Source organism: Trachurus trachurus (genome assembly GCF_905171665.1).
Source record: "Trachurus trachurus genome assembly, chromosome: 10".
In the NCBI taxonomy this organism is placed as follows: Eukaryota; Metazoa; Chordata; class Actinopteri; order Carangiformes; family Carangidae; genus Trachurus; species Trachurus trachurus.
Genome location: NC_139894.1, coordinates 30,269,463 through 30,290,844, shown reverse-complemented (window position 1 = coordinate 30,290,844; position 21,382 = coordinate 30,269,463). Strand labels below are relative to the sequence as shown.

At 41.8% G+C, this 21,382-nt stretch overlaps 1 protein-coding gene across 1 annotated transcript in view; it reads right to left on the bottom strand.

The window, feature by feature from the left end:
* Window positions 1-21,382, bottom strand: part of il1rapl2 (interleukin 1 receptor accessory protein-like 2) — a gene marked incomplete at both ends in the record, with an annotated part of 378,330 nt that overhangs the window by 31,806 nt on the left and 325,142 nt on the right. Inside the window, one exon of the mRNA XM_083980948.1 lies at window positions 8,198-8,330. Within this exon, the coding sequence (XP_083837074.1) occupies window positions 8,198-8,330 (133 nt within the window). The remainder of the gene's footprint in view (window positions 1-8,197; window positions 8,331-21,382) is intronic.

Sequence of the window (21,382 nt, the reverse complement as noted above, 5' to 3'; positions counted from 1 at the left end):
TGATAACAGATTTCTTGTTACTAGAATAAAAGTCTCAGCAAAAAACTACACATTAATGGCTAACATGTCAATTTCTGTAATGTACAAAAGGCGAATTATAGTCAGTAGAAATACTAGCCTATCCCCCAGGGCAGATATTGCTACACACTTGACGTGTGGAAGTTCTGGTGAGCAAAAAACTCAAAGGTTAGATCTCTTCTCCTTAAATATCCAACCAGAGCAAAGAAACTTTCTGGACAATCTGGAGACCTTTTGGTCGGAGGTAGCAGGAGGATCCACCTACCAGGGATAATTTCAGTCAGATTTCTGTCTGTTTTAACCACTTAGACCTTTATACTTCTCCCAACGAGACCATTAGAATGATTTCAAACATGGACACACTGACATCACTTATGTAATAAATACATCTCAGATTCAACATTTTAAATGGAGTCACGTGTACTCTTGTGAGCTTATGCACCCAGGAGGTGTTAAGGAAATACTGCAGAGTGATAAGAGAGGGCCACCAAATGATCAGGGTCAAGTGGGTCCTACAAGTCTGAGGGAAACTTCCATTGTTTAGGTGATGAGAGTTTAGGGTGGGGGTTTAACTGTCTTACAGAAGTGCTCAGTTTATAATAAAAATGCTGCTTCCTCCTCTCAAACAAGGCATTCCCCAAGATTCATTGCTTGGTCCACTCCTCTTCATCCTCTTGTTACTTCCTCTGGGTAACCTTATCTATCAACACAGCTTCAGCATCCAGTCTGATGCTGATGACATACAACCTTACATGAGCACAAATTCTATCACAGTCAAAAATTCACAAACTGTCTGGATAAAGTGAACACACAGAAGAAGGCCAACTACCTTAAACTGCACAGCTCAAAATCAGAATTTATAATCAGCCACAAAATCCATCAATAACTTTATCTTCACCATCCTCTCTGATCTAAAACCTCGATGCTATATCCATGGCCCGCATTTTCATTTTGACACCACATTACCCATACCGGCAAAACATCTTTCTTTCATCTAAAAAGATATCACCGGCTTTCAACCTTCTCTGTCATCTTCAGCCGCAGAACCACGTCCATGCTTTTATCACACAACAGAATTCTCATCGGCATGCCCTAATAATCTCCCCAATAAATTCGCTGCTGCCCATCTCCTGACTCTGTCTCGCTCTTGTGATCGCATCATCCCCATTCTGTGTAACCTACACCGACTCCCCATCTCTGGATCCAGCTCAAGATCCTCCACATCAACTACAAAGCCCTCCATAACGTGATCCCCCCCCCCCCCCCCCCCCCTCCCACTCAAACCTCTGCACATCAGATTCAAACCTTCTTTCCACCCCCCTAGAGGACCAAACACTGAACCTGGGATGGCAGAGCTGCTGCTGCCCCTGTGGACTCGCAAACCTTCTCCCCATGGACATTAAATGTTGTGTCCCCCTCCACACCGCTGAAACTTACATGAAAACTTTTTAAAGTTAGCTTTTTAAACTAATACTCAGCTCTCTTGCTTATGCTTTAATGAGCATTGTTACTTTTTCCTCTTCTTTTGTTAGTGCTGTGTCTTTCAAGCTGTTCTTTAAGTGTTTTTGACTGCCTTTTTAAACATTGCACATACAAAATGTGTTATCATCATTATTAGTGTAATTTTTATTATTAATATAAGTGAGTGGTTTTTCCACTAAAACATTATTTCTCCTGTTTTATGCAATTAAACTGCTGCATGATAGACTAATGGCACAGAGAACGAGGACACAGTAACAACTAATAACCTTCACTGATACAGACACGAGCTGTGGCTAAAAAAACATTAAAACAGTGAGGCTCTGACAGCAGTTGGATTGGACAGCTGATGTGAATTTCAAGCAGGTAAAGAAGCCTCTCCACATCACTAGACATATGGGCCAGTGCAGCCTTCAAGTGAAAATATGAAGCGAGCACTGGCCCAAGTGGAAATATTGTAATCATGAATTCATTGCACATGAACGAACCATGAACTATCATAGCTGAGTTGCAGAAAAATGAAGTCGATGGACAGCAGTGAAGTTGTGCCAACAACTGCGCTAAAACTGATGATACTGCTTATATTTATCATGTTGATGGTGCGTTTGAGCAAATTCTGACAAAAAAAAACACACAATTTTCATCTTCGCCAAAGAAAGGAGGTTTCCTGGTCACCCACCTCAGGTGGTGTAATAATAATGAGGCAGGAGTGTCAACAGGCCTCTGTAATTGCAAGGTGCTCACATTATCAGGGGCACCACAAGATGGTATTGGATACTGTGGAAACGCTCACGGACACCCACGGTCCACACGCCAGCGCTGCAGCGGGAAGGGTGGAGGGAGCTTAACACGGACAGATTAATGTGCATCACAGCAGGAGTCTGTCTGTTGAAGTGCGATTGTTGAATTTGGAATAACGATGTGATTGGACCAGAGCTGGCCAGAGGACTGCACTGAAAGATTGAGAACTCATCAGGCAAAGGTTAATTTAATACCACGGGGCATGATTAGTTTCAAGTTTAAACACTAACGCTCATACATTACGCACTCGGGCTCTCCATGTCGGTATCCTGCACATGATGGCATCAGGCCTACATTATGATTTGTTTATTTATTCATCTTTTATTTAAAGTATTATATTTTTGTCTTTATTGTGATAGCTCCAGCGAGTGAGACAGGAAAGTCAGAGAGAGAGGGACAAGGGGGGATGTTGGACTTGGACGTGGGCTGCTGTGGTCAGGATTTTAACGCTTTGTGCCCTACCACGTGCTGTGCCCCTATTTTTTTAATTTATTTATACACCAAATCCTGCTGCATGATAGTTTAGACATTACATCACTAATGCCTGAGATCATCTCTGATGATTACATTGATTCAAAGAGGAATCAATCACAGATGCTGCACAGCCTCCAGCTGTCAGCATCCTCACATCAGATCAGTTACAACATGTTATGATTTTAGAGAATTACTCGTGTCTTTCAAGGAAAAGCAGGTTTTAGAGTTTCCACGGCATTTGTTGACAATTGTAAAAAAGCATAGACCATGCTCAGCCTTACTAATTCAGTATACCAGTGGACTTAGCCTGCTATATGACTTTGGCATGTGATTGATGGGGTTGAATGCATCTAGTGGTTTTACAGTTAATACTTATTGGAAGTGTTCCCATGACAAAAAAGTGAGTCTGTGTCGATAAACACAGTCTCACAATCTACAGTTGTGAAATTAAATTTGTTGCTTTGACAGCTTTGTTTGTTCTGCATTGTGACATTTGAAAATTCAATATGCCGTTTCTGGAGGAAGGCAAAGTACTACAGGCTTTCCAACCTCACTGGTATATAAAGAGCTACAGGTGAGAGCTACTATCCTGCACAATACATTACTAAATGCCAGGTAAATCCTGATACACTTTGTCTGACTAACTGCTGTGATGTATGTGATATGTGATGGGTGAACACTGATTTCCAGTGTGAAATATACTTTTTCATTCATAATTCATTACTCAGTAAGAGTAAATAAAACATTTTACTGGTATCTAGGGAGCGAACATTTTCATAGAGCAATGAATGTTTTAGCAGTGAACAGTGACCATCCCTCAGCCCTTCTGCTGAAGTATCCCTAAAATAAATATGCCGCAGTGGAGCTTTCTCTGACCTCTGACCCCCCCTGTGGAGAGAGTGAGAGAATCAGGAAGCGTAATGTTTTACCTTTAGGGGGGAATAAACATTCACATTATTATTGGTGGGCTGAGCTGATGGCATAAAATATGACAGCTCTTTGGGCAGGAGAGAACATTTGGTGTGGAGTTTACTTTAAAATGTTATCTACAGTAATATTAAGAGCTTTAACCACAGAGTTAGTGTTTAAGGTTGAAATCACAAGAAAAAAAAACACACAGTTTACAGTTACAATGCTGTATCCTTTTTATGTGTCCATGCCCTCATTTCAAAGGAACAGTTGATGGAAACAGGAAACAAGGGAGGGCCATGCAGCAGAGGGTTCAGCCGACCAGGACTTGAACCAGGGACTGTCACTCAGGGCTCAGTGTGCCCATATGGTATGTGCCCTAAACACTTGGCCACTGGGGCCCCTTATGTAACCCTGTAGGTTTCAACAGGATGTCAGCGTTAGTGTTAGGTGTTAGGTGCAGTGGCTGAGGGCCAGTATTGCTCCAAAGTGAACAGGTTGAACAGTTTGAAAAGAGAAACGAGTGTGGGAATTGTAAATGATGCAAAAACCCTCACATTCTTTAACTGTCTAAACTGCTGCATTCATGAAAAACCACACAGGACTTATATTAGCTGCTATACCATGTACTCACACTGAGATTATAAAAGTAAAGCAGCTGCAGGTGGTTCTTCATACGTGCAGGAGGAGCTGGTTGTGATGATATTTCTTGGTAGCAATTAAAATTATTGTTTAAACATTTTTATTCAGTAGTACTCTGTGATTTAATCATTAAAAATGTGTTGTTTTGACAAAGTAAATTTACATATCCTGGGAGTGGATGAGATGAAGAATTTCTGATTACTCATTCATTTAAATAAGAATCTCAAACACTGGAGTTGTTTAAACTGTTCCCTCAAATTAAGCTCTTGTTTTCTCAGATCCAGCTGCGACAAGACTTTCAAAATATTTCTAAGCATGTAGGCTCTGTGCTCCCACTTCATTAAAGCATCTTTACCCAATGACCTCAACTCATTCTTCTCAAGATTCGAAATGGACAACAGCACAGAGCTTAAGACCATCATCTCCTCACTCCATCCTGGTGACACCACCATCACCTTCAGCAGGGAAGAGGTGGTGAGAGCCCTCAAGAGGACAAAACTCAACACTGCCACCGGACCTGACAACATCTGTGGGCGGACCCTGAAGCACTGTGCTGAGCAGCTGGGGGAGGTATTCCAGCAGCTGTTCCAGACCTCCATGAACTGCAGCACAGTGCCCCCCCCACAGTGCTCCCTTCCCAGGAGACTCAACCATCTAGCCTCAAAGAACAACCACTGTTCACAAGTGGCAAGTGACTCCAATGACTGTCGTTAGAACACAATAGGGCACTAACGAAGTCGAAACCAACTTCCCACCAACGACTGTCACTCCAACGACTGTCGTTGGCACTTGGAGCACAAAAGGGAACCAGTGACATCATCACCCTTGTGAAACGCCCACACAAGAGGTTAAATAGTGAGTCTCCACACCAGATAGTTGGACCAGTCCCAGCCTGGTTAGCTGCGTACATGAACTGATGAAGCCTCTTGGATGAGAGGTGAAACGTCTTCCTAGACAAACAACTAAGTCCAGTTGCTTTCGATTTAACCTCCTTTGAAATGCCCCGGAAGTGGAAACATTCCACAGTTATCCCCATCCCCAAGAAGGGCCCCACTAAGGTATTAAATGATCTGAGGCCGGTGGCCCTTACCTCCCTGGTGATGAAGGCGATGGAGAGGATAATTAAAAACTCTATCACCAAGTCTGTTGAGCCTATGATGGATCCATTGCAGTTCGCGTACAGGGCCGGCAGGGGAGTGGATGATGCCAAGATATTTATCCTGGAGACCATCCACAAACACCTGGAGACCCCCAACACCATCGCCAGGCTCCTGTTCGCAGACTTCTCTTCTGCATTTAACACCATGCAGCCACACATCCTTGCTGAGAAGTTAAATACTCGCTTTAACTTGGACCACCAGGTCATTAAGTGGGTTATTGACTTTTTAACCAACCGGTCTCAGAGGGTGTTTGTCAATGGTTCATACTCCAACATCCTCCACACCTCCACCGGCTCCCCGCAGGGCTGTGTCTTATCGCCCCTGCTCTACATCCTCTACACTGATGACTGCAGGTCCACTCAGCCAAACTGCCACCTGGTGAAATTCGCTGACGACACAGTCCTGCTCTCTCTGCTCTCTGTCCCTAACCTGCACCATGGCTCTGTATTTCAGGATTTTATTACCTGGTGTGAGGGCGCCTGTCTCCAGCTGAACTCTACCAAAACCAAAGAGGTCATTGTAACATTCTCCAGCAAGCAGAGACAATTAGCAGAGGCTGTCACTACCACCATCCAGGGGGAGCCTGTGGAGTTGGTGGAGGAATACAGGTACCTGGGCACAACATTCGACGGCCTTCTAAGGTTTTCCTCCAACACCGAGGAGATCATCAAGAAGTGCCACCAGAGACAATACCTGCTCAGGAAGCTGAGATCGTTTGATGTGAACAAAGATATTCTCCTGACCTTCTACCACTCCTTCATTGAGAGCGTACTTACATTCTCATTCATCTCATGGTTTCACTCAATCAGCCTGCAAGACCGGACACGCTTACTCAGCATCACCAAAGTCTGCTCTAAAATCATTGGACACCCTGTTAGAGCTTTGTCTGCCTTTTGTGACCAGCAAACACTCCGCACCGCTCACAGGATCCTACACGATTCCTCACACACATTACATTCTGTGTTCGAGTGGCTCCCATCGGGACGCAGACTGCGTTGTCCGCGCTGCAGGACACAAAGGAGGAGGGCCACCTTTGTTCCCATAGCAGTCCAACTTATGAACAATGACCCCTCCCTGTCTCAACAACTTTGCCCAGCCCCCGCCAGACTGAATGCACATAGCACTTTAACATGATGCACAGAGCACTTTGAAATTGACAGCTGCTAGAATTTTTAACTGAAGCACTTTGTGAATGTTTCTATGTTGTCTGATGTCTTGTTTGTCTTAATGCTGCTCTTTATGCCTTTTTAAATTGCCCCTTGGGGACAAATAAAGTGTTTGATTGATTGATTGATTGATTGATTGATTGATTGATTGAAGCATGGGTAATATTGCAAGTATTAGGTTTTTAAAAAAAAACTAAACTATCATTATTTTCTTTCAAAGAAAGATAATAAAGGTTAGCAGTAAAACTATAACCAAAACCAGTTAATTGTAAAGATCTTACAGAGCTTAGAGTCTTATTTCCTGGTTCAACATTGACCTATTGTTAGCTGAGAACACTCCTGGTTTTCCCATGTAATGCGTTTGATAGTAGTTCAATTACAGGTGTACTGCCATTAAGTTTTTTTTTTTTTAGTCTGAATAAAGTGGTAACTAGTCTGGCAAAACTTTTAACTCCAACCAGTTGTGCTGCTGTCTTCCCACTGGTCTTTGTTGCCTCATTGAACAGGTCTTGTGATGTCACCAGCCTCAGCAGTTAAACTGGTGCGCGATCGTGACCAAACTAACTGATGGAGAGAACTAAGAAAACAAAACCCAGGTTGTCATAAGACATCGCCTTCCTTTAATGCCTAATCCCTGACCTGCAGAGCAGTGTGCTGCCTGACGATTTTGCAACTGGTGTGTCAGTGCATAAATTACATATTTCATTCGGTGACTGCAGCACGCTACGATTAACAAGTGGAATCTTAAAGTTAGCCAAGATTTATGTGCTTTAATCCTGTAAATCCTGTAAACCTCGCCCCATCTCTACACCCCAGAGCACTCGCAAAGCTTTACAGAGGAAAACTTATCACAGGGTGCCAGGAAAGTGGCTCTTGTGATGTATCATTTGACGTCCTGTGATCATTTAAGAGAATAGATTCAGCCTCTATAAAAGTCTTTATAAAGTTTATCAAACAAACTTGGCAGACTCAGTGCTGCTGCACTCACACAGAGGTGGAGTCATGTAAATGAATATATTAAACTAGGCCTATATTAAGGGTGATGATATGTGTATGTGTGTGCATGCTTGTGGGAGTGTGCGTTCTGATGGTTTCCATGGTGATCTGGCCAGTTGTTCGAACCACACTTGACGCCACGCGGACAATCAGGGTTCTCCCAAAAGAGACCAACGTAATTGGTCCCAGCAGGCCAGAAAATGAATCCAATTTAACTTTATTATTAGTATTCATAATTTTTTTGGAAAGTTGAGGGGGAATCTGTCAGAAAACCCTCAATGGGTCATAAATCATACAGGCGCTGGTGTGACAGTGTGAGCAGTGCAGCTGGAGTCGAGTCTTTTCAGAAATTAATTAACAATAGAAACCTGCAAACTTGAGAGGGTGTAATTGATGCTCTCCTGCAGTGTTTCATAAAGGTGGAAAAACTTGACAAAAGTAGCATTACGTGAAATGTGTAGCATTGACTCAGCTTTGGTTCACCGTCATGGATGATTAGAATTAGAGTAGCTGCTTAGGTATGTGTGAGTCAGTAGTTGCTGGTGTATTTACCTGACATCACTTTCTTTTATGTGTCCCGCGAGTTCTTCCACAAACTTCTCCCCCTTCATCCAGTAGATGATGGGCCTTCGGTTTTCTCCACTGTAGCCAAAAAAGGCTTTGCAGTCCAGACTAAGAGGCATACCTGAAACACACAACACAACACTGTTACTACACAAACTACCACACTATGACAGATGGCACAATATATCTTCTCTGTAGCTGCAACATGCACTGGGGTTGAGGCTAGGAGGAAAACAAAATTGTGGGTGATTTTTTTTTTAAAACTGTCATACAAAAAAACCAAGAATATTCCATTTTATGCAAAGAAGAGACAGTTAATGGAGAAAACTGGTATTTTTTTGTGCTTCATATGCTTGCAAGGTGGGGAGAGTGCTGCCACCCGCAGGAACAAATGTGAACAGAAACAACCGGTGGGCCTCAGGGTGCCTGACTGGAGCCTTTTAAATTGGGAAAACGAACTAAACTCTGAAGAGACAATACATTACAAATGACGAAAGTAGCGTCCAAACCTGCTGTCTATCATCAAATTTCACTGATATTTCAATTTATGGGGCAAAGCTACACAGTCATTATGACCAGAGGAATTCAAGATAACGACAATGTCACATGATTGAACAATAACAACTGAAATGATTCATATTTAAATGTGAAGAGTTCATTTGCAAAAGCAGATAACTCCGTTTTTAAAAAATCTTCATTTTAAATTTTTAATTTACATAAGGTTATATCAGTCAAACCAAAGTTGAGTGACTTTGAGATGTAACAAAACAGACATATCTCAAAAAAATAAAATGTTATTGAAAAGAACACTATGCAAAGAATAATTACAAAGCCTCAGCTCATTTTTTTCAAAATGGCACTTATCTGCTTTTGCAAATGAACTCTTCATGTGTTTATCGTATGTTTTGCTTAGGCTATTCATTGACAAAAACTCAACTCAAAACTCAAAAACTGTAGGGAAGCGGAGACAAAGACAGGTCACAAAAGAACAAGCACCCCTCATGACTAGTGAAAGGCGATAATCTACGAGGCCAACCAGCTGCTGTAATGATATCATTAACATAATGTCAACATATTACTTTTAAAACATCACTGTGTTTGTAAAGGCCAGCATACTGTGAAAATCACACACAGAATACATCCATTCCCCTCTGGCTCATAGTGATGTCCAGCCAAGCGGAGAGTTTGCCCAGATTTCTAGATCTCCACTGCTCAGACTTTTACTGCCAACTTATTGCAATGAGAAGTAAAGGACAGGCTTCAATATTTTTTTTGCCCTTCATGTTGAAATAATGACTTTGAATGTCAACAAAAATTATTCACATTCACTGCAGTGGTGAGGACAGAACATCAAACCTCTGTAGATAAGATCAAAAACCATATTCATAGCTAAATGGACAAGAATTACAGCTTGGAGAGAGAGATGGGTTCTTTAATTTATTTTAAACTTTCGATGTACTTAAAGCTGTACAGAAATGGCCGTTTGTCCTGTTTGTTGCGCTGAGTTTCAACGAGCTGCAACACGAGTTTACCCGAGCAAGGAAAACAAATTTGATTGGTCGTTATCGAGCGGGCGGGATATTCAATGCTTGGGGTGAGACCGAGCTCGGTGTGTGTGTGTGTGTCTCAGACGTTTGACTGACGGATGACGGATCCAATATCAGTGGCTGATGAATCGTGAGCAGGCTGACGTATAATCCGTGCGCCTGCATTATCCAATGTGGAAAAAAAATACCACACATTCATACTGGATTTACTCGAAAATAGAATTTTGCACAAAGTTTGGGCTACATCGTCTGCTAGAAGAGTTATTACACTAATGTTAAGACCCACAGTGGGCTCAAATTAAATTTCCTTTTCTGTACAGCTTTAATGTGTTGAAAAGACTGGATGCAACAGGTTTTGCGATCTAGGTCTTATGATATAGTGCTGTTGAAAGAAAGGCTCAACAATGACAAGCAAAACACACACTTGTAAACCCGGCCATGTGTGGATGCTCTCACACACCCTCCTGTTAAGACCTTGAAACCACCACTCTGTGATTACAGCTATCATTGGTGATGATGGAGTATTAATGAGCATTTTAATGAGCACTACCTCATCAGGCAGTCAATTAGCAGATAATTATGATAGACCTCAGTATTATCATAATGATGGCTCTATCAGCACAGTCAAGAACCACCAGTGAATGCTAAAGGTTGTGTATATATCCAAGTGTTTGTTGTTAGAGGAGCACTTGAACTGAATGCTAACACTGATCACATTTACATGTGAGGCGTTCACTGTAGCTGTATGCAGAGTGAGGAGGAGATGCAGGAGGTTCCTTCCCAGTCTCTGTGTGAGGTAAAACCCTGAAATGACCATTTTCAGGAGGTAAAAGGTTTCACAGACTGCTTAGGTCCAGTAAACACTGGCTTTTATCCATTGGTCATGGCAAAATGCTTCTGTTTCATATGGAAATGTCAGATAATTGCTTCATGTTTGGTGCCATTGCATCATTTATTCTGACTGACAGAAGAGGGGGAAGACGAGAAAGCTTTGACTTCTGTTCCAAAGTTGTAAAACGTAACAAGCCGGGGGACAAAGTGGTTCGCGCCACCTCATACAGTTGTGTCTTGCATGTGTGTGTTGGTGGGTTGTTACGGTATGAAGGGTTTGCCTTTGTGCTGAGACAGGAAGCATCCTGTAGTACACACACCCAAACACACGTCCTTGTAATGCTATCTTTGTGAGGACACTCATTGACATAATGTATTCTCTAGCCCCTTTCCCTAACCTTAACCATCCAAAATAAATGCCTAAACTTAACCATTACTCTTAACCTAACTTAAACCTAATTATAACCTAAAGTCTTAAACCTCAAACAGCCCTTGGAAAAAGTGAGGACCGGCCAAAATGTCCTCACTTCCCAAAAATGTCCTCACTGTTGGTTAAAAACTCGTTCTGGTCCTCACAACGTAGCAAGTACAAGAACACACACACACACACACACACTGCAGAAACCTGTGGAAAAAAATGGATTAGAGCGAAAATGAGTTTAGCTTGATTTTGTGTGTGTGTGTGTGTGTGTGTGTGTGCTCCGTAATAATTGATTAGCACCCTGAGGGTGTGTTTGTGTTCTCAGCATGTTATGGTGATTAAAATCATCAACTTTGTTTGCACTTGTGTGGCATGAGGGTGGATGTGTGCGTGTGTGTGTGTGTTGATCTCCAGCAATCAGAACGCCAGCCTTAAAACCCAGTCTACAAATCATAGAGGACGTCCCGGCATGGTTCTCTATAAGTGGCTGGAGCAGCAGGGCGTCTACGAGGACACTGGTGTGTTTGTTGTCATCCGTATCAAAACCAAAAAAAGACTTTGTACCAGTGATTGATGGGGACTTTCTCAAGTCGGGCCATCATCACTTCACACTGCTGTCCAATGTGATCACACCTATAGATGTTGTTCCCTCTGGTGTGAACAGCACCGGAGTGACTCCCTCCGTCCAATCACAAGCGAGTTTGTAAACAAGGTGGCGTGACACGGGTCTGATATGATCCGATCCCTCTCTTTGTAATTTAGCTTCAGCCTGAGAGACTTGTCTCTGCTCTTTAATGCCGCCTCTCACACATTCATAACACGTACATGCACATAAAGAAGCAGCTGAATGTGAGCATCAGTCCAGACCGTGGTTTGCCCTTAGTTCATTTTCTAACGCTGCTATCCGAGCATGAGGAAACTGCTGGTTATCAGACATCAACATCTGTTTCCCTCCGCCCGCGAAGCCTTGTGTTTTCTTGTCGCTGCCGCTGCAGAACACATTCACACTGCAAGAAGTCCGCAGCTGCAGTTTCTCTATATTTGATCTGTTCTTATCAGCCCGAATTAAAACAAATGAGACAAACATGGCTGGTGTAGATGTGATGTCACTTCAGATTTTATTTTAACTCTCAAATGAATGAAATTAACCTCCATATAATGAAGGTTAGTGAATTTAAGAAATAAAATAAAATTAACATAACCAGACAAGTGCTTGAATTTGTGATATCTGTAGAGAAAGAAGTTCCTTGATATTTTTTTCTATGTTCTCTCTGCATTCAAGCCCCTCTCTCTTTTGTCTGTGAGCTTACAGAGCTGGCTAGTTCTCATTATAAAAACCGTAAGTGTTGCAACAGTAACTAACCTTGATCTGTGTCTCAAACTGTGCCCAGTTGGGTCTTTGAATTTGAGGGAATTGGATCTGGGAAGTCATTGAATTTATTTTTCAAAAAGGTGTGGGAACACTGATTAATTCAAAGAAAATCTTCTTTATAACCACATACATGCACATAAACAAAAACAAAGATCACAGCACAGGACATGTATGGTTACCCTTAGCCAAACATTAAGTCTAAAGCTGCATCATATTTTTGAAGTATGAATTTATATATAACTGGCATGTAAATGTGAGAGGGGTCCTTTTTTATTGTATTTTTGGGGGCTTTTATGCTTTTAATTGACAAGACAGCTATAGAGAGACAGGAAATGGGGAGACAGAGAGCAGAGGAGTGACATGCAGAGAAGGGCCACCGGTGGATTTGAGCGTCTGCTCCACTCACTGAGCTAAACGATGCTACGGTGAGAGGGGTGCTTAAAGGGATAGTTCAACATTTTGGCAAATTCGCCCATATCCATAATCCCTACAGTCATAGCAGTAGGTTCATTACTTTTAGAGACGTGAGCTGCTCAGTGAACACAATGGAGGTGAACGGTACAGGTTCCCTGTCCCTCAAAACTCATCAAATACACAGTCCAACAACTCCAAAATACTCTCATGGAGCGGTTTCACCTGCCCATTCGCCACACTATGAAATAATCATATATAGTTATGTAACATTACAGCACATGAAGCAAATACTCAGAACAACTTGCGCTTTTGAAATCACTCCGCCCAGCAACCGTGTCTGGAATGTAGTTCAGGCATTTGCCTAGATATGTTGTCATGGCGATGTGGTATTGTTTACCTGACCCATGTTTTACCGGCTTTCTCTGGACTTCTGTGACTAAAATGACATCTGGTTTGTTACCGACGGCCGTCTGCCCGACTGCAGGTGAATGCAGCAACAATGTAACGCTCCGTTCCTCCTCACTGCGTTACCGCGGTGACTTTTCACAGACGCCACCTCGACCTGAGCCGACAGCTCCGGTGTCTCCACTGAGTTTCCGTGGTTTCCTACCGTCACACTGCCACTGAACGTAAAAACATGGCGACACCACATGGCAGCAGCACCGAGCTTACCCGCTCCATGTAGATATGAATGATACCGGCTCATTCAGAGCTGAAAGGAATACTTCAGTTTGTTGATGGGGGGGGATTACTGATAAATGAAAAATAGACTTTTAAAAGTCAGTAAAAAAGACAGTAAAAGTTACACATTGTCCGTTTAAGTTTTGAGACCTTGCTGACTGGCAGCTTTATAGTATTTACTGTATCACCTCTTAAAGGGACAACGAGGAGTTTCTATTCGGTTATAAAAAAGTCTCACGTTAATGTGGATGAATCTCCGCTACCCACACTTGTTAATGGGCCCATTTTCGATAAATATATCGTTCTGTCTCTATCGTTATTTTGTTATTATTAGTGGTGGCGGAGATGCTGGTCGAGCCGACCAGCGTTTTTTACTTTCGGTTTCGCAACGAGTCATGAGAATAACGCAGCTGAATCGCCGTTTATGGTCGGAACTACGACGGTATGTGAACCTCTTTGAACCTCTGACTTTAATTCTTGATGAATGAAAACATGAGTCCGTCTTGCGCCGGTCAAAAGAATTTCACGGTGCGCGCGGAGGCTCATAAATGTAGTGTGAAAACGCTTCGCTTTTCCAAAACTCCTCGTTGTCCCTTTAAAGTAATAGACTGTTGCTGTTCAGAAACAAAAAAAAGTGCCTTCCCTGGAAATCATCTTTCTTTCATCATATCTGATCCATCATCTAAGATGGCATAGTATCAAAGGTTTTGTCCTTGTTAGAGGATCTCACTTTAACAACTTTCTCAAACGAAATCTGGTGTTTGTCTCGCTCTCTTTTTTCACACTCCCTCGCTTGCCCTCGTATCGATCTGCCTAGACTGGACAAAAACAGACGCTCTGACACCATGAAAATGAAACACTATAATTCCTGTGACAACTGGCCAAGGTAGACCAGGTCAGTCCCACGTGTCAATCAGGCTACAGAGGTTCAGCAAAACATGTGGGCACGTGTATTACTGTAGCCTAATATTATCATTGATGACGTATGACACGCATTGCCAGGAAAGGTCCGATCTGTCTGTTTAGACTGCAGACGTATTGGCAGATATCCGATTTGTATCTGATTTATTTCCACATATAACAGGGGCCAGAATCTAATCGGACAATATCTGATTCCCTGCGTATTTGTCTCGTTTACACGTTCATGATACAGATCCGATCTGAGCCACTTGACAAGCCACTTTAATGACAATCTGCCTATAGGGGAAAATAACAAAAAATATAAAAAGCTGCTCCTATGAAAAGGCTATCATGTTTTAATTTACTTCTATTGACCCTAAAAACAATTTAGTATAGGTAAGGTTTTGCCCACTCAAGTGATACCGGTATCTGGTCTGGCCCAAGGACTATTATGTTACATTATCTCATAGCGTGGTGAATGTGCAGGTCACAACTTGTCCATGAGAGCGTTTTGGAGTTGTTGGATTGTGTATTTGATGAGTTTGATGAAGGACAGGGGACCTTTACCGTTCACCTCCATTGTGTGCCATGCAGTTCTCAAAACAACATGCACCGATAATTAAAGGTAATTAACCTACTGCTATGACTATAGGGATTATGGCAACAGGCCATAATTTGCCAAAATGTTGAACTATCCCTTTAAGACTGACACACTTCTCAAAAGAATATTTTAGCATTTTCAGCACTAGGTTGCATTTCACAGCTTAAGACTCAGACATATTAATAGGAGGACAAACAACACAACTCCTGACAGTTTGACAATCAAGATATAATGTACAAACATCCCACACACTGATTTATGGCATCTGATGGATTAATTCAATGTCTTTGAACAAATATCTAATGAACATGAATTTATTTCACACAACAAAATGAAATAAGCTCCAAAACACACACACACCTGTCGTACAACACCCATCCATAAGAATTACATCTTGTGTCGTTTTCTGCCAAATTACCATTCAGAAATGTATTCTGTGAAACAAACAGTCAAAGTGAAATGACATGAATTTCACAGTAATCAGTGAAGCCTGACTCGCTCTGAGTGATGTCAGTTGTTGCAATGACATGATCCCGAGGGGAAGCGATGTGAAGTTTGTGCTACCTGAGCGGTGAGGGGAAGGGGCAGAGGATGCTGGGAAATACGTAGAGACACAGAGAGAGAGTCCTCTTAGCTTCTCCTCCTCTTACTATTGTAGCTACTCACATCATTAGTCTGTTCCACTTGTCACTCTTTGGATTCATCTCTTCTCTCCCCGCATGACATTTCTATTCACTAAAACAGATTCTCTCCCATCTCTTTGTGTCTAACTGTCTTTTCTCCATGCCTCTTTTTTAAACCCTGCATGTCTGGGTTTTTTTTTCTTTCTTTTGGCTATTAGCAAAGAGAGCACCAACATTGACTAAATACTGATGAGTTTGAAAGCAGCACAGCAGAGACCAGGATCATCCACATGAAACACAATAGATGTGAAACACAGCTCACATTGTTCACGGCTGCTCACTGCCATGTAGACGAGTTAAACTACTGACCGCTGCTTTTACAGAGATGTATTGATAAGTCAATGAGCTAACCTGTCTCCTGTTTACTGGCTGCATAATGTGAGTGTAGTGGCAGAGTAGGGTTGCAAAGGGGTGGAAAATGTCTGGTAAATTTCCAGTAAATTTCAAGAAACTTTCCATGGGAAGTTAAGCTGGGGAATTTGGGAAATATTTCAAGTTGGAAATTTTCCATGGGAATTATTGGGAATTTATGGGATTTAACTGGAAATTGGGGGTAATCTAAACAAACTGTATCATATCCAAACATAAATGTAAATATTTTGTTTTGTCATAAGCAGACATCCAATCAAAAATAATACAATTAAAAAACATGACATTTCAACAAATGTATTTGTGAGTAGAACATTATCAAGTTTTAATTCTTGTATGATCAATCAACTATTTTACTGAACAACAAAAACATGAATGGTGAGTAAAATATTACTTACTATATTGGATTAAATCTGGTTGTTTTGGCCAAGATTATGCTACAAAATATTTTCCCCAACTATATTTAAGTTCCCTGTTAAGGGTCAACCTTCAATTTTGTAAATTTCATATTTTTTCCTGTTTATTCCCATTAATTCCCATGGAAAGTTTCCAACTTTGAAAATTCCTGGAATTTTGCAACCCTATTGCTGAGCTACTCTAAAGAGTCACGTGTGTGTGTTCAGACTGGCTGCGTCTCTGCTATTGAGTCACTACATAGAGTTTACAGATCCCTGGATTACACATCATGTCTGTGTATTTTTGATAGAAAACATCAACAAAGTAACATTGTCTCTACACACAGCTGCAGAAATGGCTAAAAAGGTAGGCTACACGTATATTTTTCATTTCTGTATCAGATCCAGATTTCGATTCAGCCTAGATGCATTGAAGCTGGCCAGGTTTGTGTAATGTTGCTGCCATGATGTTGGTATGACATCAACAGGTCCATTCCCTCTGTCGGTCTGTGCCGCGAGCCGTGCCACGGCACGTGTGAAAAATTGGCGAGAGGCCGGGACGTGTGACAAACACACACGTCTCACACAGCCAGTGTGTCCTCTCTAATCTGTTAACATGTGAGCTGGAATGAAAATCACCACGTTCCACAGGCGCTCACGCCACACGGCCAGTTGGTTCCCGGGATGCTGCACACTTTAAGACCAATATTAGTTTTACTCCCCTACATTTTAAAGGAAACATATCTTAACTCCATCAGATCTGTTTGACAGCTGTAGTTAGTTTCCTGCTCAACATTTTACAAAGACAAAGAAGCCTATAAAATATTCCGAAAATGTTTCAGTTAAACCAAACACTTTTCAGTAAGTCACTGTGACCAAATGAAGCACAGCTACTCAACATTTCCCCAAAAAGAGAAAAGTTCAAAGGAAAGAAAATATTAATATTAATTAAAATGATCTTTTTCTTCCTTCCAGCTCCATTATTCATCTCTTAAGCCCCAAGATGGAAGTGTTTGACCTCTGAACTCATCTACCCAACTGTGAATAAAATAGTTCAAACCAGCGTCAGCTTTGAGACCTACATCTGTAAAGTGCTGTTTACTCATCGAAGCATCTGTATTAACAATCCAATCATATCATATAAAGGAGTGGCTTTTACATTTAAAAAAAAATAGAATTGTTCTTTTTCTTAAATGCATTAAAAAACAGCCTTGCTCCTGTTCTCTCTATCTGTAATAGAGCCTTTTCACCTGGACTATTAGGATATGGAAATACCTCTGTCTGTTTGAGGGACACCTAGTAAACTAGGGTCCTGTCTGCATTAAAATGACATATTGTCAAATGTCAACAGGTAAAATAATCATATTATTTTTTGAAATCACAGGAAATGAGAAACCAAGCACTATCTGTATGTGGAAGCAGATAACAGTCAGGTGAAGGATTGTGGGAAAGAAGTAGGACAATCCTTAATGAGGGACATGAATCACATACACACACACACAGAGAATCTTGCATCAGTTGACTTGACAAGTGCTTATGAAAAAAAAGCACCTTCGTTAATAGACTTGGAATTGCCGACTTAGATGTGATATATTTTTATATTTCATGTCATCTGTGATTCAGCCCCTTCATTAAACCTTGGCCTACTTGTCACCGAGAATAACATTAAATAAAGGTTATTGAATTGAATTGTCCCTTTTCCCTGGAAATCCAGTGGTGTCAGTGGAGCCACTACATTCCAGTACAGACGGATACGTTTTAATTAGCTTACTAGATCAACTGCAGTGAGATCGTTACACACTGATTCCATTCAGAGTAGTTAAAGAGAGATATTAATTTAGCAGTTTGTATAATGTGAGGTAATTGGCTTGCTTTGGGGAGGATAATGGAGTTCATGGTTGAGGTGCAGTCGGCTTCAGGAGGTAAAAAGAAGGACGAGGCAAAGAAATATATCAAGTAGGACCTAAGAGAAAAACACATCTAATGCTCAGAGAGGGATGAAAGGAACCTTTCGTAGCTGTCAGGCCCGATTGTACAAAACAGTATCAGATACTCGTGTCTCTGCAAACCTATTGTATCCGAGAAGCCAGGATACACACATCTAATTCTGAGGTGATGAACTACAGATGTGACTTTAGCTTTTTACCTGCAACCATTTCATCACAATTATTGAAATATGTTAAAAAGTTGGTAGATCTATTGGTGGGCTCTGTACACATGATTCTCTTCATTCATTTCCATTTTTAAGCCATACAAGGCTTTAGGAAACACAACCTATAGGTCTGTTGCATGGTCAAGTCAGCCCACCACAGTGGTCCAGACTGGAAGAGCTCAATAACTATGGATGCATTTGTTCAGACATGTTGATGGTCCCAGGGGGAATGAATCAGGCCATAATTGTCAAATACTACATCCTATGAAGAAATACTTCTAAATGATGACTATGGCTAGCCTGGGTATACCCATTCTGCCTTGTGTGCGATTTTATTTGCTCTGCAAGTCAGCCTGGAAACCATGGACCCACTTTTTCCCTCAACGAGGGAGCCAATCACAGAATGGGGGAGGGGCTAGCAAGACGATGACGACACACCGAAGCGACTTTGTTGATAGCTTGTTGATCCAACATGGTGGCAGACGCTTTACCTTTCGATGCAGCGTTATAAAGTGTTTTAAGTAGTTTTAGCCACAGGTTTAGCATTTAGCATTTTTTTCCTCATCGGATTTCTGTCGCTCTACATATGTCATCGGGTATGATTGATACGATTGGCTATAAGCTACGTACGCATTTGAGAGACATTCGTAGCACCCAATAAACAGCTCTGGGATGTCGTAAACCACGCCTCAAATATGAAAAAATGAACGGGTGGTTCCCAGACCGAATCTCAATCTACATTGAGATGAGGTCTGGTGTTAGCCAGGCTAGACTGTGGCAGCATTTAGCTTAAAGCACTGCTCTGCTGAAGAAGAGCTGAATTCCTGTTCCTGTTATTTCTCCATGAATGTGCTTCTGCACTTCAAACAATGACATGTCAGTGCTGATGGTGGCTCACACAGCTGCTCACAGCCCACTGTCATTCTTCTTGCCAATGGTTCATCTAACATTTCCCCCCCTGCGTGTCTTTGAAAGCACAGACAAACAGTACAGTTTGTGCCAGAGAGCGAAGCCCTACCAGTGCACGCACCCTGTTAGCGTGGTGCCTGACTAAAAAGGCATGTAGCTTCATGCTACGGGACACAGCTGATTTTCGTGTTTTCACCACATAGCAGGTTGTCTGTTGTGGGATGAGGCCTCCGTCTCTCTGTCCACCTCCTGTGTGCGGCTCTTCTCATGCCATCTGTTGTTGCAGCAGAGAACCCAGCCCTTCCTGACAGCTAGCTGCAGCCAGACAAAGCTTGAATAAGCACATTGTTTAATTCCAGCAGCAGCAGCATGCTCCAGTGACATGGACTTAACCAATGCACTGATCCTTTCCACTTAAATATTGCTTCTGTGCTGCTGAGTTTAAAAAAAGAAAACATTCTGCAAGAGCCGCACAAGCTTGGAAAAACACCCGTGGTCTTAATAAGTGCAGACAGCTCCTCTGGAGCCGGAGTGTACTCAGGCTCTAATTTAGGGGCACCAATTATCAATTTTTGCTTAAAACTCTTGTCACATACTAGTGGTTCTCAACCTCGAGGTCGGGACCTCCAGGGACCGCTGGATACATGTGGGAGGTGCTGAGAAGAACGAGGTGACACAAAAAGCATAATTGCTTGAAAGTTTTTTTTTTCTGTTTGTTTATTGGAAAGGGTGGACACAGTGCATGCCTGCATATTGCATATACTTGTATTTAACAGTAAAAACCTACTGTAAGATGTATATTAAAAATATAAAATGTGATGATGTAAGAATAAAAAACACCATTAACTGAGGATGTTAAAATCAATGATCTATGATGATACTTCCACACCTGCATGTGAATACAGTGACCAAACAGAGGAGATCTTATCCTTGATCTGCCACAGAGAGCTTATAGTGAAGCCACACCTGAGGGAGTGTGTAATTAGTCTGGCTTCTGAGCTTTAGTGTTAAAATAAAATTAGTATTGCCATCAGATCATTCTGCTGCCATCAATATATAATAAAGAATATGTGAAGAGAGGCGAGCCACTGGATTTTATGCATTGCTTCGCTGCCACATGATTGGCTGATAACTGCATGAATAAGCAGGTGTTCAGGTGTTTCTAATGGAGGATGTAGTAAGTACTGTATACGGTTTATGCCGATTGCACTCTATGACCTCAGTCTAAAGGAGCCATAGGACTTTGATGGAGCAGAAAAAATAACATAATTCTTCATCCATGAAAATCAACACGGTGTCCCACAGTGTGAGTTGAGGCTCCACATTAACTGTGCATCCCCACAGGCATTAATGCAGAGTTCAAACTGGTTGTTCATCCCCTGCATCCATCGGTTGTTTATTCTCAACATTAATATGCACATGCATGTTAGTTGTCATGCACATGCAAATATCCTGGATGATGCATTACATTGTGTAATTGTTAGCAGGAAGTCAGAACGTATTTGTTCCCCCGCGGGAGTATTTAGGGCACTGTACAATGAATCATCTCCACTCTCACAATTTGAAAGCGCGCATATGGAAAGTATCCTGCACTGCAGGGTAAAATGGAGACACAACCGGAAATATTTCTTATAAAAACAGCCCAAAAGTCCTAGTTTACCCCTTTCCTCACACTGTTAATATACACAGTTGTTAAATGTCTATCCCAATATCTTCAAATATAGTTGCTGAACTTTGGTACTGATGATTCAGAACGGAAAAGGTTTTGAGGCGCTCCGCCTGTCAGTTACCAAACACTGTCTATGTAGATAATGAAAGAGAATTTTACTTCCAGACCTGAATGGGTTAGTGGTCTCAGATTTTTTGGACCCGCAGGATCGGTGCTATCTTTAACAGAC